We start from the raw sequence: 15419 nt of genomic DNA, 5'->3' as shown, positions 1-15419 counted from the left end.
CTACCTAGGCTCCCCCTGTTCCTCTGCAGATGGTCATTCGCGGCTGCAGAGGGCACTTTCCGGCAACCAGCAGGACAGACGCTGTCGGGGGAGGAGCGGGGAGGCCGAGAGGTGCACCAAATTAGGGGAACAAAGAGTGGGCCCCTGGGCTGGGAGGAGCTGGTGGACGCGCTGGGGGCCAGACCGCCGTGGGGAGCGCGAGGGTCGCACCCAGGACCCGGAGCTACGACCTGGGCTGGGGGCGCGGCGGTGCCGTGGTCCCACGGCCTGGCCCGAGGCCAGCAGGTGCCCCTTCCGGGAGGCGGCCGGGCCGGGGTCCGAAGGGTTAAGGCCGCGCGCCCGCCCCTCCCCCTCCTCTCTCCTTCCCCTCCCACCCCCCGGACCTCTCCCCGGGGCGCGGGGCGCGGGGCTCGAGGCTCGGGCGGGCCGGGGCGGGGCCTGACGTCCGCAGGCGGAGCGAGCCCTGCCGGCTGCTTGGCTTCAGACCCGCCGGGCTCCCGTCGCGCGCGCTGTCCCTGGAGCGCGGGGACGCGGCCCGGAGCCGGGAAGATGGCGAAGCGGCTCTGCGCGGGGAGCGCACTGTGTGTCCGCGGCCCCCCGGGCCCCGCGCCGCTACTGCTGGTCGGGCTGGCGCTACTGGGCACGGCGCGGGCGCGGGAGGAGGCGGGGGGCGGCTTCAGCCTGCACCCGCCCTACTTCAACCTGGCCGAGGGCGCCCGCATCGCCGCCTCCGCAACCTGCGGGGAGGAGGCCCCGGCGCGCGGCTCCCCGCGCCCCACCGAGGACCTTTACTGCAAGCTGGTGGGGGGCCCCGTGGCCGGCGGCGACCCCAACCAGACCATCCAGGTGAGCGCAGGGCGGGCCGTGGGGCATCCTCCCGGGGCACTCGGACCCGGAACGCCGGCCCGACCCCACGGGGAGCGTCGTGGGCCAGGGCGAGTCCAGGTGCGGACTCTGGTTCCGCATTTTGGGGACCCAAGAAGGCACCCGACCCGGCTGCTCCGTCTCGGCCGGGAAACTTCGCGTCCCTCCGGGAAGGCAGAATTAAAGTCCCCGGCATGGATCCGGGGGCGGCCGGCGCCGGTCCAGTTCGGCTGCGGTGACCGGGGCGGGAGGGGGGCCGAGCCCAGTCCCTGGCGGCCCCAAGCCCGGGATCCCGGGGAGGGCGGGACTTGGCCTCCGCCGCCTGCTGCCGTGTGGGGAGGGGGCGCAGCTCCGCCCTACCCGGGACAGGCTGGAACCTGCTGGCCTCTGGATGGGGTGGGAGGGGCCAGCCACCTGAGGCTCCCAAGGTCCCCTCTCAGAGGAGTCTAGGGACTCGGCGAGACCTCCAAAGTAGGGGAGGGCCAGCTGCGAAGTTTTAACTGGGGCTGGGAACACGTGGCTCCCAGGAGGGGCAGAATCTCTGCCCAGCCGGTGGTAGGTGGGGGGGGGGCTTCAGTCTCCCAGGGAGATGTGTTCTCAGGCCCTGAAGACCCCCGGGGTGCATGTCCCCTCCCCAACAAGCCTTACACCTGTAGGCAGGTTCTGTTGGCGGGCTCCATGCATGGACACCTAACCTGGAAACCAAGGCTCCTGGCCCTCTAGGCTTAGGCTGGGCCTGGGGTCAGCCTTGGGTGAAAAGCAGCAAAGTCAGCTCCAAGGGCCCCCAACCGGCCGCTCTAGGCCCATTCCCCACCTCAGCCCCACCTTAGGGAGAGTCTAGGAGGTGCCCAGATTCCCACAGCTAACCCCCGCTGGACCCTGTTCTGGCTGGGGCTCCAAGCAGGTGTCAGCGGCTTTCCAGGGCTCAGTTCCCCCATCTGAAGTGTGGGCTTGAGACCTCCTATCTCAGAGGACTGTGCTGGGCTTAAAAAGAGAATGGTGAGCCCAGGAGTCTGGGGAGGCTCCTCCCCCCTCCCCCAGGGCCAAGGTGGTGGGGCAGGCAGAGGGGACAGGCAGAGGGCCCGTGTAACCTGAGCTGTCTCCTCCCTGGTACCTCCGCCTTCCTGGAAGGAGAGACTGGGGCAGGGGCGAGTAGTTGGAGATCTGCCGGGTGGGGGCAGAGGGCTCTGGAGCAAGACTTTGTGGGGATGAATGGAGGAGCCTGGGCTGGGCCCGCCCCCTCTGCCTGCCCCACCACCTTGGCCCTGGGGGAGGGGGGAGGAGCCTCCCCGGACTCCTGGGCTCACCTTTCTCTCCTTAAGCCCCGCACAGTCCTCTGAGATAGGAGGTCTCAAGCCCACACTTCAGATGGGGGAACTGAGCCCTGGAAAGCCGCTGACACCTGCTTGGAGCCCCGCAGCCAGAACAGGGTCCAGCGGGGGTTAGCTGTGGGAATCTGGGCACCTCCTGGCTGCCCCCTTATCTGGTCGACTCAGAGGGGCCGGGTCTGAGGAGGGAGGGCCTGTGGCTGTCTTCTTGCCTGCTACCGCACCGCACCTCAGAGGGCCTGCCTGAGCGTCCCCAGATGAGATTTTGCCGTTCTGGCAGGGGAGGCTCCAGGTGCCCTCTGAACCTCAGACCACCCCCAACCACCTGCCTGTGTTGCATGGCTGGGGGCCACAGGCCCCCTCCTGGATCTGTCTCCTCTGTGGGGGCATATTACCTCTGTCTCCTGAGTAAAGGGCCAGCCTGTAGTCAACGCCCCTCTCCTCTGCCTCAGCTGTGTGGCTTCCCTCTGTCAGCCTCAAGCTCCCTGTCTTTAAAATGGGCACAGCGTGCCGGCCCCCCTCACCTGAGACTGTGAGCTTGGCCTGAGGAGCCTGGGAAGCGGCCACAGTTTCAGTGGCAGCTATGGGCTATGGTGCTCCACGCCTCAGAGCCGACCTGGATGAGAAACCAGCCGGCCATGCCCAGCTCATTTCTAACAATAGAGACGAACCCTTCTCTTCCAAAGTCTTGAGCCCTGAGCAGTGAGTGCCCCTGTTCTGAAGCTGCCAGATATGTAGAAAGATCGGCTGGTAGACATGAGCTGGATGGCCTGTGACCTTGGACGCCTTCTTCATCTAAGAGCCACAGGTCTGCTGACTGCCCTGGCCGCGGATTGGGCATGTGAGAAGGCCTTGCCAGCTGATCTGGAGTAGAGCCGCGGGTGGGGCAAGGCAGGCAGGCACAGGAGGTGCCCAGGCGATGAAACCGCAGCTCCATCCAAGGGGACTCACTAAGGCTTTGGGGCCTGGAGCCGGGCAGTGCGGTCTCAAGGCTGCAGGCCAGGGGCTCTCAGGGATGCCCTGCAGGAGACGCACGTTAGCTGGGCATCCCAGCTGGGGGTTGGGGTGAACCCTGCTGGGCAGCTGGAGCAGGCAGAGTGCAGGGGGAGGTGGTGGCCCTTGCAGCCTCAGGTGGGCATCAGGGGATCCCCAGCCGGCCCAGCCTGGGAAGGTGGGGACTGGGCAGCCAGGCCAGCGTGTTGACTTATTGGAGGGGGAAGTCCTTACCAGCCCCTCGGCTGTTTCCTAGCTCTTCTCACGGGACCCTCTGCAGCGGAGGTGGTGGGAGCCTGATTTTCCCAGCCCTGTCCTCTGTGGCTCAGTGAGTGGCCGAATGGGGACTGGAACTGCCTCCCAATAACTGGACCAACTCTGGCCCAGGCAGGGACTGAGCAGTTTCTTCCCTGACCTGGAAGAGTAGAGACTGACCCTTGACCCGCAGCCTTCCACTCAGCTTCCCTCTGCTGCTCGTGTGTCTGGGAGGGTCTTGGCCAGCAAGCAACCTTCCCTGGAAGGCCTGGCTGCCCCAGCCAGAGGGCCCTGCCCACACCTACCTTCTCCAGGCGCCCCCGGCCCCACCCTGAGCAAGACCTGTGTGTGCCGTGCTGTCAGTGAACTCTTGAGTTTGGGGGTCACCATCTAAGCTTGGCAGTGCGGCCTGCGGGTAGAGCTCGTAGTGCTTAACTGGGTGTCTTCAGTTGCTCTAGCCCCGTCCGCGAGACTGCTTAGGTGGTGAGCTGGGTACACAGCAGGAGTAAGGCAGGTGTGGACCCTGCCACTGCAGAGCTCTGGGGGACCCCAGCGAAGTCCCCAGATAATTCTAGATCTCATACATGCAGTAAAGGAAATGCAGCAGTGGCCACACTGGGGCTGCAGACTCAGAGGCCTCAACCCCAAGCCTGGGAGGATGCCTTTGTGTGGACAAACAGCAGGTCTGGTTTCCCTGGGGGGTATGGCAGCCAGGACCCAGCTCTGCCCCCTCTCCTGGTCCCCGCCCCGGCTCCCAGCACTACCCCTCCCCTCCAGGATGTAGGCCAGGACCCTGCTGGGAGCCTCCTCTGTTTCCCACTCATCCATGCAGGGCAGGCCCGGGATAGAAGCGGCTGCCAGGCTGTGTGTGAGCCATGAATCCTCACGGTGGCCCCAGGCAGGTGCAGCCTCATCCCCACTCTCCAGATGGGGACATTGAGGCTCAGCGGTTGCTGTGACTTGGCCTCTTCCCAGGACTCTGAAGCGGCAGCCAGGAGGCCCAGGCCCACGTGCCGCTGCCCACACCTCCACTCTGGGGCCGGTTCCCAGAGGCCACTGCAACAGCTTAATTCTGTCTCTCTGGAGACCCTAATCCAGAAGCCTGTGGGCAGGATCTGGGGGTGGGGTGGGGTCTGGCCGCCTGGATCCCCACCCTGATGGTCCTTCTGTCTGCAGCTCTGCCATCCTCCCCTCTCTGCCCCCTGCCTTGCTGCATTTTGTCCAAGCCTTTCTGGAGCCCCTGGCAGGGCCAGCAGGGAGAGGTGGCCATGCCTTGTCCCGCTCCTGCCCCTTTTTGCCCCCTTGGCTCTAGACACATTGATCCACCTTGCGGTTTACTGTGAGACGCCTCCTGCCCCCAGGGCTCGTTGCACTGGCACCCCCTCTGCCTAGAGCACACTCTCCCTTACCATGTAGGGCTCAGATGCCACCCCGCTAGACAGGCCCACCGAGATTTTCCCACCCAAGGCAGATGCCCCTCTCCGTCTCTGTTCTTCCTCTTTCCTCCTTGGCGCCATGAGCAGCTCACACGAGCCGCCTCCCCTGAGTCGGAGGAGCTGCAGGTGCTTAGCGCACGTTTGCTGAGCAAGTTGGTGACGGGGGTGCAGAGGCTGGGCGTGGAACCCACTCAGTGGGGCCAGGACTCGTCTCAGGGTAGGAGGGTGACTAGAGGAGGAAGGGGGTCCCCGGCCCTCCTCGGCTGTCTGACCCTCCCGTTCCCTCTGCAGGGCCAGTACTGTGACATCTGTACGGCTGCGAACAACAACAAGGCACACCCGGCGAGCAACGCCATCGATGGCACAGAGCGCTGGTGGCAGAGCCCACCCCTGTCCCGCGGCCTGGAGTACAACGAGGTCAACGTCACCCTGGACCTGGGCCAGGTAGGGGCCTTCTTTGCCTGCTGCAGTGCCCGTCTCTGTGTCTGTGGCTGTCGGGCCTACCTTGGGCCTCTGGACCAGAAGGCGAGGTCTCCACCCTGAGCGAGATCTGGGGCCTGGGAGGCTGGACTTGGTGGGAGGGGACAAAGGCATGACAGTGGTCACCTTTTGTTTGTGCTTTCAGCATCCCCACGACACAGGGAAAGGGGATGCTGATGGGGGTGCTTCCAGAGGCCACAGAGTTTGGGTGGGGGTGCTGAGTAGACAGCTTGGGGCCAGGAGGGCAGAGGTGCTGTGAGCAGTGCGGTGGTGCCCCCTGTGTCAGGCGCCCTGCTGTTTAAGGATTTCCTGGCGGGTGCGGGCGGGGCCGCAGGAATGCAGAGGAGGCTGGCGGAAGTGGACATTCCTGGGATACCTGTGCCGAGGTGGCGGCTGCCGAGGGTTAGGTGAGGTTGGGTGTCTGTTCTCTGGTCCCCAGCTCTGGGCTCTCCTTGGCCTTGGAGGCCCCTGTACAAGCAGGAGGCTGAAGCTGGGTGCCTCCAAGCGAAGAGTGAACCCCCTAAGGTGGGCCTGCCTCGTTGCCAGCTCTGAGCAGCCCCAGATAAGGGGTGACTTGGCCTATGTACCCGGGCTTGAGGTCCTGGCCTGTAAAACGGGCCAGTAATCTTGGTGCTTCTTGAGTCAGGGACAGTGATGGGGCAGGTGGAGGAGGCTGGGCCTGAAAGCCAGTGCCTGGAGTGGGGGCTCCAGGGCTGACCCAGAGGCCTGCGTCCCGGCTGGCTTGGTCGCTGTCCCAGTGTGTGACATGTGGGTCTTCACTCCTGTCTGAGTCTCTGTCCCTGTCATTGCCCCGAGGGTGTTGGAGATAGAGGAGGTCTCCCTGGAGCCTGGCTGGAGGGCTGGCCCCAAGAGGCAGGCGCCTTTGACAGCCTTGGTGGCCTGCAGGCCTGGCCGGGGGTGGGCAGGCAGTGAGGGGAGGGCTCAAGCCCCAACAGGTGGCCTGGAATTTCCAGGGATTCCTGAACTTGCTCTAGGGCCCTATGGAGAAGGGTGGGGAGCTGGGGAGGGGTTGCCTGTCCTGGGCTCCCTGCCTGCCTGCCAGGCCCCTGGCCCTGACCTGACCTGGGTCTGGGTGTGGCTTTGCCTGTTTACCTTCATCTCACTGGGTTTCCCCGCATCTGGTTCCCCTGTCCCCTGGAGCCTAGGGGTCCCTCATCTCTCTGGCACAGCAGCAGAGGCCCCCGCCTTGGCTGCAGCGGGTGTGAATTCTCAGCTGCTCCGGTGGGAAGCTGGGAACTGGGTACTGGGTTCTTCCCGCCCCTCCTCCTTCGAGGAACTGGCGTGGCTGGGCTGGGGGAGGGGGGGGTGGCCCGGTCTCCACGGCAACCTCAAGGTGGCTGCAGAGCCAGTGGGCACAGTGCCTGATATGCCTGGGTGGGGTCAGGGAAGATGGGACTGACACTCAGACCCACAAGTGTGAGCTCCACCACCCCTTGGCTCTGGGGCTCTCTCTCAGCCTCGGTGCACATCTGTGAACTGGGCTGGGGACTTCAGGCCTGAAGCCAGTTTGCTTTTAGATTGTTTTGGGCCAGAAATCAGGTTCCACCATGTGAGCATCTTGCCTCTCCCAGCCTCAGTTTCACCAACTGTAAAATGATATGGAGGGAAAAGGAACCCTTTCCATTCCACCTGGAAAGCAGTCCCTCCACCCACCCACCCACCTGTCCTATCCCATCCCTCTGCCTGCTCACCCACCCACCCACTGCCTACCCACTCACCCACCCACCTATCCCTCTACCCACCCCCTACCTACCCACCCACCTACCTATCCACCCACCCATCCACCTACCCCCACCTATCTACCCACTCACCCACCTACCCCCCTACCTATTAACCCACCCACCCCCTATCCACCCACCCACCCCCTACACATCCACCCACCCACCCACCCACCCACCCCCTATCCACCCACCCACCCCCTATCCACCCACCCACCCCCTATCCACCCACCCACCCCCTATCCACCCACCCACCCCCTACCTATCCAGCACCCACCCTTTCTTCCTTGCTTCCATCTGTCCATCCCTCTGTCTGCTCTTTCCTCCTCCACACCTGCACCGTCTTCCTTCCTTCTCACCCGCTTTCCTGACCATGTGGATGTGTCTACCAAGGCCCCTGTCTGGGCCAGGGGGCTGCCAGCCTTGGTTGGGGTGGGGGCAGGGACTCCCTGGAGTTGGGTGGAGAAATGTCCTTCCTGGGCTTCAGGGCTGATCCTGGGGCGGGGCTGGGGCTTCCATCAGGAAGCCAGGCTGAGCAGCGGGTGGGTCCGGGCACTCCCCCTGCAGCGGGCTGCCAGCAGCCTTTGTTCTGGGATCTGGAGCGGATGCCCTGGGAGGGGGGTGGGGGTGGCTGGCACTGGGCATCGGGAAGGCTTCCTGCTCCTGGAAGGCTGAGGAGGGCGGGGTGGGCTGCATCACGGTTCGGGTCTCACGCCCCTGCTGTGTGGTGGGGCAGGGGCTGGCACAGGGGAGAGGAGACTAGTCCCTGTGGTGTCCACCCAGGAGTGGCTGAGCCTTGGCCCCAGGAGTGCCAGCTGGGCTCCTGGCCTGGGTCCTGCTGTGCCCAGCCGTGGAGGGGTTCTCTCTCCAAGGGTGGGACTCAGGAAGAGGCTCCAGCACTGGTCACTGGTGACTCAGGGGGCAGTTTCCGAGTTCCAGACGTGACCTTCCCCGGGGGGTCCTTCTAGGGGGTTCTTGCGTATCTCCTTGTGTCCTCCGGAAGCTTCTAGAACTGAGTAGTCACATCACTGGCCTCAGGCTCCCTCTTCCGAGAACCACACCCAGGCCCCAGGCCCAGGGAAGGGTGAGCACGTTCATGACTGCCCAGGCACATGGCCAGCAGGTCCTGGCTTGAGCGCCCCCACCCCCTGGCTCTGCTGCAGGATCCAGGCCCTTGGCCCACTACACCAGCATGCTAGCCCAGCAGGCCCAGGTTGTAAGGAGCTGGGCAGAGTGAGTGGGGCTGGCTCTGGCCTGTGTCCCCTCCCTTTCCATTCGGCCCTTGGGTGGTCTAACCGTGGGGGCAGGGCTCTCCCCAGCAGAAGAGGGCATACCTCCTGTCTCCCTCAGATGAGGAGTGAGGACGCGGGGGCCCCCTTCCTGCAGGGAGACCCCTGCTTTGTCCTCTGCACAGCAGGCCACAGTGCAGGTGCCACGGGTGGGGCAGCGGCTTTGTCCCAGCCCCCGAGGCCCAGAGCTGCAGGGCAAATGGGGAGGCCTAGGTGAGGACCAGGTGGGGGTCAAGGTGTAGGGGAACTGGGGCCGGCAGGGTATGGGGGGGACAGTTGGGCATGAGTCTAGTATTGGTTGGGGGTGAGCAGTGCCAGGTGAGGGCCTGTGCCCCTGGGGATGGCGGAGAGCCGTGGGAGGGCAGAGTGGACTGGGGTAGGGCTGGAGAGGGGAGGCAGTCAGCTGTCCCCTCCAAGTGGGGGTACGAGGAGGCAAAGCTCTGCTGAAGTCATTGGCCACTGGAGTGTGAGTTTACCTAGGCACTTGGGGAAACTGAGGTGGAGTTATGAGAGGGTCAGGGCCAGTGTGGAGTGCCCAAGGTCCCAGTGCTGGGGTCTTGAGGACTGTGGGGTTGGCCATGCTGTATGGAGTCTGGGTTCCCAGGCTGGTTCCTCTTCTGTAAATGGGGTGAGTATGCCTACCGGAGGCCCAGCACGCCCAGACTGCCTTACCCTTCAGGACTGCCTGCCCTCTGGCTGGCTGGCTGGGGCCCTGGGCAGGCCTGCTGGTCCAGGGTGCCGCTGGCTTGGCTCCCTGGGCCTGGTTGGTCATTCAGCCATGTGGCCAGTGCCCCAGGACGGTCAGTGGGTTGTCCAGGGAAGGACAGGAAGTGCAGCGCGGCCAGGCTCTAGGCTCTAGTTACCCAGTTCGGCAGCCGGGACAGGTGCACTGGCTGGGCCGGACGCAGCCACTTGAGTGGGGCTCCCTGGGGGTATGGCGGGAGTCCTGGGAGGCACCACTCCCCTCCCCTGGCACAGGGTAGACAGCAAGACCCTCCCTCTACTTGTCCTGGAAGGAGGACGCGGCCCAAGGGGCTGCCATGCCAAGGTGGGTCTGGGGCTGCTCCTCTCCCCGCACCCCCGCTGCCATGCTTGCCCTTGGTGGCTGCACGGCCAGACCTGGCACTCAGGGCACAGAGATGCCCCCGCATCCACCTAGACCCCAGGCGGCCCCCAAAGGTTTCCTGTTTTCTGTTTCTAAACAAGAGCCACCACATTAGCCTCTGATGATACAGCTCAGTGGAGACTAAACTGTTTGGGTTTTAGGCCGAGGGGTCCCCTTGGGATAATCTCCACTTCCTGTGTCTCCGGCTGACCATCTGACCTGACCTGGACCGGGCTGCAGGGAGGGAGCCCTGAGCTTGGACTGCAGTGGTTGGGGTCACTGAATCCACCCCATGCCCAGCTCTGCTGAGGTGCAGGCAGCCCCCTGGCTGGGACCCCATGCCCTCCCTCCAGCTGGGGAGCTCCTGTCCCCCCACCCACTCCTGGAAGTTTCCCTGTCCTGCTTAGGACATCTGTAGTTGGGCATGGCGACATCCAACCCTGGAGTCCGGGGTTCTGACCTCGGAGTTTTTATTTTTCTTCCCAGTGGTGGGCTTGCTGTGGAAACCCCCGGCTTTTCCACTCCACGTCCCTCTGGGAGAAGTGTCTGTGTGGGACGTGTTTCCGGACCCCTGACGGGTTGTGTGGCCGCTGTGCTTATTCACCCCGCTGGGTGTCGGTGGAGCCGCCCCGCCCCTGCTTTGGGGCTTATCTGTGCATCCAGATGGGGTCTCTTCGACGGCAGGCACACGGCAGGAGCGGGCAAGGGCTGGGCTGGCCCTGGACTCCGGGCATCGAGGGGGCTGGGTGCCCCGGTGCCCTGTCCGAGCGGCGTGGTCAGGGTGCTCACCCGGATGCCTGGGGCTAGGAGGGACTTTTCCTGCCCCGGGAATTGGCACGACGCCCTTCTTCCTGCAGGGCCTGGGCTGAGTCACAGACCTCTGTGATTCAGGCTGCCGGGGAAGGCTGCGCTGGCCCTCACCCGGCACAGTGGGTACCTGGGCCTGGCCCTGGTCTCCCCAACCCAAGATGGGCCAGGGCAGAGCTGGGTTTGGGCACAGGACAGCACCCCCTCCCCTCCTCGGGAGGTTCCAGCCACAGCCCACCCCATGGTGAGGTGGGTGCCTCAGCCGAGGAGGCTGCTGGCCAACAGCCCCACGCCATCCCCAGGGCCCCCAAAAGCCCCCCAGCATTTCTCTGTAGTCCTCACCGTGCTGCCCAGACCCCAGCACCTACCCAGTCCCCTCCGCAGCTCTGCCTTCGGAGCGCCAGCGTGTGGTGCAGCTCTGGTGGGGGCCTCTCGGCATTTCTGCGGAGTGGCTGCTGCCTGCCCTCCAGGAACAGCTGGCATCCTCCCTCCCAGGGCGCTCGAGCCTTCATGCCCTCATGAAAGGCATTTTATCCTGATGCCCCTCTCTGCAGCTCTTCCCACTGCTCTGTGCCCAGGGAGGGGAAGTGTCCCCCCCAGGGCCACACAACCCCTGAAACCTGGAGCCTGCCTGGGCCCCGGGCCCTGTGCTCCTGGGGCTCTCGCCAGCCCCCTGTGAGACAGTGGTCACTGGGCAGAGGCCTCCTCTGGGAGCCACGGCCCTCCCAGGTCAGGTCGGGTATGGGGGGACTGGGGGGTGCAGTGGCTGAGAGGCGGGTCCGGCTGCTGTCCTGGAGACGTGCCTGCCCCAAAATAGCCAGATTTTTAAAAATAACTCAGGCGGCTTTTGTTTGGCTTTTGCTTTAAAAGAATTTTTTTTTCCTTTTGCACAGAACTATGTAGCAGCGGAAAGGTCAGCACTGGCAGCTGAGCTGAGCAGGGCGTGGAGGGGGAAGGGCGGTCCTGCAGCCTGGGGTCTGCGCTCGCTCCGGGTCATGGCGAGGGCGGCCAGTGTGGCCCTGGGAGCTACAACCAGGTCAGAGACAGATGGGAGCCCTGCAGTGGGGGCTGCCCTTCCTGTGAGCATCTGTGCAGCCACCAGGCCCTCGAGGACAGCTGTCCAGGGCCCCCGTCTGACAGACAGATGGTTGGAATGAGGGACAGACAGGAGGCCAGGATCTTCCTGTGCGTCCCACGGGTGGAGAAGGCGAAATTTCTGTGTCCCCCTCGTCCTGCCGATCAGTGTCTTCGAGTCAATATTTGTGCAAGTGCTCTCAGCTGGGAAAAATGCGGCTGGCCTGCTGAAGGGGAGGGGGAGGGACGGATGGGCCCGAGGAGAGCGCAGCCTCCAGGCGCTCAGGGAACAGCGGGGGCGGCTCCCAGGGGGCTCAGTTGGGACCTTTAGTCTCTTGGTGGGAGGGGCTGTGCTGCCAGCTCCCCGAGAACTGCCTGTGTCCGTGCCCCGTCCACCTCGAGCGGACCCTTCCCTGTGCAGGCACAGGGGCCACTGGCCCCCGCCTGGGGCTCTCTGGAATGCTTGTGGTCAGGCCCATAGGGGCTGCGGAGGCCTAGGTGTGGGGCTGGGTATAGGGTCTGACCCTGAGGAGGCTCAGACACCTCCCTGCTGGACAGGGCATGTCTCCCTGCCCCCCACCCACAGGGAGGTAGACGATGACCTCAGAGCCTGGCAGCCGGTGAATAGGCCTGTGCCCCGCCCCCACCCTGGAAGGCTGCGCTTGGCTCCCACAGTCCCCCTCGGAGGACACTCGGAAGCAATGCCAAGCCCTCTGAGAAGGGTGGGATTTGGACCTGGTGTGCCTGGAGTCCTGGAACCTTGCCCCCTACCTGGAGTCTGGGCAGCCAGTGCCCCCAAGGGCTGAAGCGATGAGGACTCTGTGGTCTTTCCAGGGGGGCCTCACAGCCCTCTCAGTCCAGCTCAGTCCGGTGGGGTGACTGTAGGTCTCGTGCAGCTCTGGGGGACCCTACTCTCCCCCTTGGGGCCCTAGGCTCCCAGGCCAACCTGGCCAGCAGCACCCAGCTGTTCCCGGGCGCACCTGCTGTGGCGAGAAACCCTCCAGAGGAGTGGGCACCGGCGGGTCAGGGTCCTGAAGAGGTGCAGTGGGTGGCCCTGGGGTGTGGCGTGACCCTCGGAGGCCTGCTGGCCTTTTCAGGGCCCACCTGGGGGCCCACCTGTGAGCAGAGGAGGGACTGGTTCCCACTGCCGCCCGCAAACAGTTGGGCTGAGTACTGAGGTCTCCCAAGGTCTCCATCGCGGACCCTGTGGGGCTGTCAGGGGAGGTGTGGGCTGAGACAGGCCACCCCTGTGCTGTGGGTCCGTGAGTGGCCTCTCTCCCCAGCACCTGGACCTCTTTGTACAGGCGGGGAAGAGGTTCGTATTTCCTCCGCCTTCCTGCCAGGTCCTTGTGGAGCCTCTGCCTGGGATCCGTGGGAGAACCCTTTCCTCATTGTGTGAGGGGCTGGGGAGGGGCTCACCCTCCCTCGGAGCCTCCAGGCTTGTGACAGGGCCTGGAAACACTTTCCCTCCTTTGCCCCCACGTAGGGGGAGCCTAGGGCTCCCCTCAGAGGCGATGGCGGCGGGGAGCCCTTGGCCACAGCAGGGGCTGAGCCCTGGCTTGCATGAGTGTGAAGGCGGGGTGCTGCCTGGGCACCGCCCCCTCCTGGGTGCCTCTGGAACCCCCGCTCCTGGGTGCAGCCTCTCGCCAATGAGGTCATGGGCTGTTTTAGGGACCAGAGACCTTTTCAGAGGGGGCCTGTGGCCTGGGTCCGTGGAACGGCCACCCCACGGTGTTTCACTGTTGGGCCAGCGGGTGTGTGCACCCCCAGGTGCAGGCATGGAGGCCCGGGGTTATGTTGGGTGGGAGCAGAGATGAGGCTGGGTAGCACTGTCTGCTGGGGGCAGGGGAGGCTCAGGCCTGGAGTCCTGAGGGCAGGGTGGCGGGGGATTGGTAGGGGAGGGAGGGAGGCCCAGGCTGGTCAGAGGCCTGAGGGGAGCCAGCAGGCCTGGCTTGTACGGAGAGACGGGCCTGGGCCTGGGGAGGTGTCCGCAGCTGAGGACTAGGGGGAGGGGCTGCAATCAGGGAAGCCTTCTCTGGGGAGGTGTACAAAGCGCCCTGTGAAGACTGAGCCAGGCTCTTCTCCAACCCTGGGGCGCAGACACATGGGCTGTCCCTGGTGGAGGTCGAGCTGACACACGGGGAGAAAGTGGGCAGAGCCAGGGCGGGGCTGGGGCAGGGTCTTGGGGTTTCGGGGGCCTGGGAAGGAGCAGCTTTCCTCTGCCCTGGTCAGGGCTGCCCTGACAGTCACAGGGCCACAGCAGAGCTACCACCCTAGTGCCTGGGCTGGTGGAGTCTCCGAGGCAGCTCAGCTTCCAGAGGGCCCCCTGCCTGCAAGGCTGAGCCCCACTTGCTCCCTGCAGCCCAGTCCCCGGGGGCTCAGTGGGCCCCTGGCTATGGTCAGCAGGGGAGTGAGTGGAGCCCGGGGGAGGGGTGCCCGGCGTGAGGTGGGGGCAGGGGCCCCATCCTAGGAGCAGCTGACCTGTCAGAGGGACTAGGGGGTTAGACCTTTGGACCTGTCTAGTGGCAGGGACCACTGTCTGGCCACTGGGCCTGGCTGGACATGAGGGCTGTGGGGACACTGAGGTATGTTCCTGCCTCCACCCTGGCCAGTCCCTGCCTGGGCCGTAGGTAGGCCACTCCCTAGCTTGTTCCATCTGCAGCCACAGAGCTTGCAGGACCATGGAGAACCCCAGGCTCCTGTAGCAGGGAAAGGGAGGAGGCAATGCATTGGTCCTGAGCACAGGTGGGGTGCCCTTCCAGGAGGGCTGGTTCCCGGGGGCTCATCTCCCTCCCTGGGGAGCCTCTCCCCTGGGTTCGTCTGCCCCACGCAGGCAAACCCAGAGTTGCCCCCTGTGTGGCGAGGGTGCCACATCCCCTGCTGTGGCCTCACCTGAGGGGCAGAAAATGAGCCAGGCCCCTGACAACATGGGAATCCAGGTGCTCCTGGCTCCCCTGACGCCCTCTCGGCCCGCAGGTCTTCCACGTGGCCTACGTCCTCATCAAGTTTGCCAACTCACCCCGGCCGGACCTCTGGGTGCTGGAGCGGTCCATGGACTTCGGCCGCACCTACCAGCCCTGGCAGTTCTTTGCCTGTGAGTCTCTGCCGCCACAGGGCCTGGGGGGTGAGGCGGGGGGGCGGTCCCGGGGCAGGCCCTCCATGACTAGGCTTCTGAAGGTCTCCGAACGCCCAGCCCTGCCCTCACACCCAGCTGCTGTGGTCATAACTGTCAGACAAGGACTTGAAGGCTCATGGGGATTTATTGGCTTCTGTCCTTGGCATCGGGCACAGCTGGGTCCAAGGGCTATGGCGCCAGGAATCTCTGGTGCCATCTCTTGGCTGCCTCTGGATGACTTCATGGGCTGGCTGCTCCTGGTGGTGACAGAAGGGCCCTGACAGCTCCCACCTCACTTCCTGCCAGCTCAGCCACCTGTGTCGGGAGTACTGGTGTCCGAGCACCCGTACGCTGGCCGTCCTTGGCCCCGTGCCACCCTGACCAGTCATGCTGGTGGGAATGAGTGCTGGCAGGCCTGGTCACGTGTCACCCAAAATTTCCTGGCCTGAGGATCGGGGAGGGGCAGGTCAGTGATGGGCAGTAGGCGTCTGTCCCCAAGGAAGGGAGTGAGGATAGTCACTGGGGGGGGGAGTCACTCGCTCTCAAAGCATGCCAGGGCAGTGCAGTCCAATGGGTCAGGCCCCTCAGCCAGCGAGCTGTGGTCTCTGTCACACGGCCTCTTGGCCCGTGGGAGCCTCGGTGGCGAGGCCCAGAGATGTCAAGGGGCCCGGGTCACTGCGGGGGCCCAGGCTTTCCTGGTGATCCAGCGCCCTCCCCTCCCACCATTCCCCGCAGCCTCCAAGAGGGACTGTCTGGAGCGGTTTGGGCCACAGACTCTGGAACGCATCACACGAGACGACGCGGCCATCTGCACCACCGAGTACTCGCGCATCGTGCCCCTGGAGAACGGAGAGGTAGGCCCGGGAAGGGCAGCGCGGTGTGGGGCTGGAGAAGGGAGAGGTGGGCCCAGCAGGGGTAGCGCGGTGCTGGGGCT

General features: G+C 65.0%; 1 protein-coding gene across 3 annotated transcripts in view; it reads left to right on the top strand.

Moving 5' to 3' along the window:
* Positions 1-438: 438 nt before the first annotated feature.
* The window catches only part of LAMA5 (laminin subunit alpha 5), a 59072-nt gene continuing 44091 nt past the window's right edge, over positions 439-15419 (top strand). For 2 of the 3 annotated variants that reach the window (XM_033186992.1, XM_033186989.1), the window contains exons 1-4: positions 439-846; positions 5168-5320; positions 14347-14464; positions 15221-15339. In XM_033186992.1, the coding sequence (XP_033042883.1) occupies positions 550-846; positions 5168-5320; positions 14347-14464; positions 15221-15339 (687 nt within the window). In that variant the 5' untranslated portion in view covers positions 439-549. The remainder of the gene's footprint in view (positions 847-5167; positions 5321-14346; positions 14465-15220; positions 15340-15419) is intronic. The other variant, XM_033186991.1, reaches the window with a different exon arrangement.

The sequence above is a fragment of the Trachypithecus francoisi genome, unplaced genomic scaffold (assembly GCF_009764315.1).
Source record: "Trachypithecus francoisi isolate TF-2019V2 unplaced genomic scaffold, Tfra_2.0 Lachesis_group21, whole genome shotgun sequence".
In the NCBI taxonomy this organism is placed as follows: domain Eukaryota; kingdom Metazoa; phylum Chordata; class Mammalia; order Primates; family Cercopithecidae; genus Trachypithecus; species Trachypithecus francoisi.
This window is presented reverse-complemented; position numbering and strand designations above follow the sequence as displayed.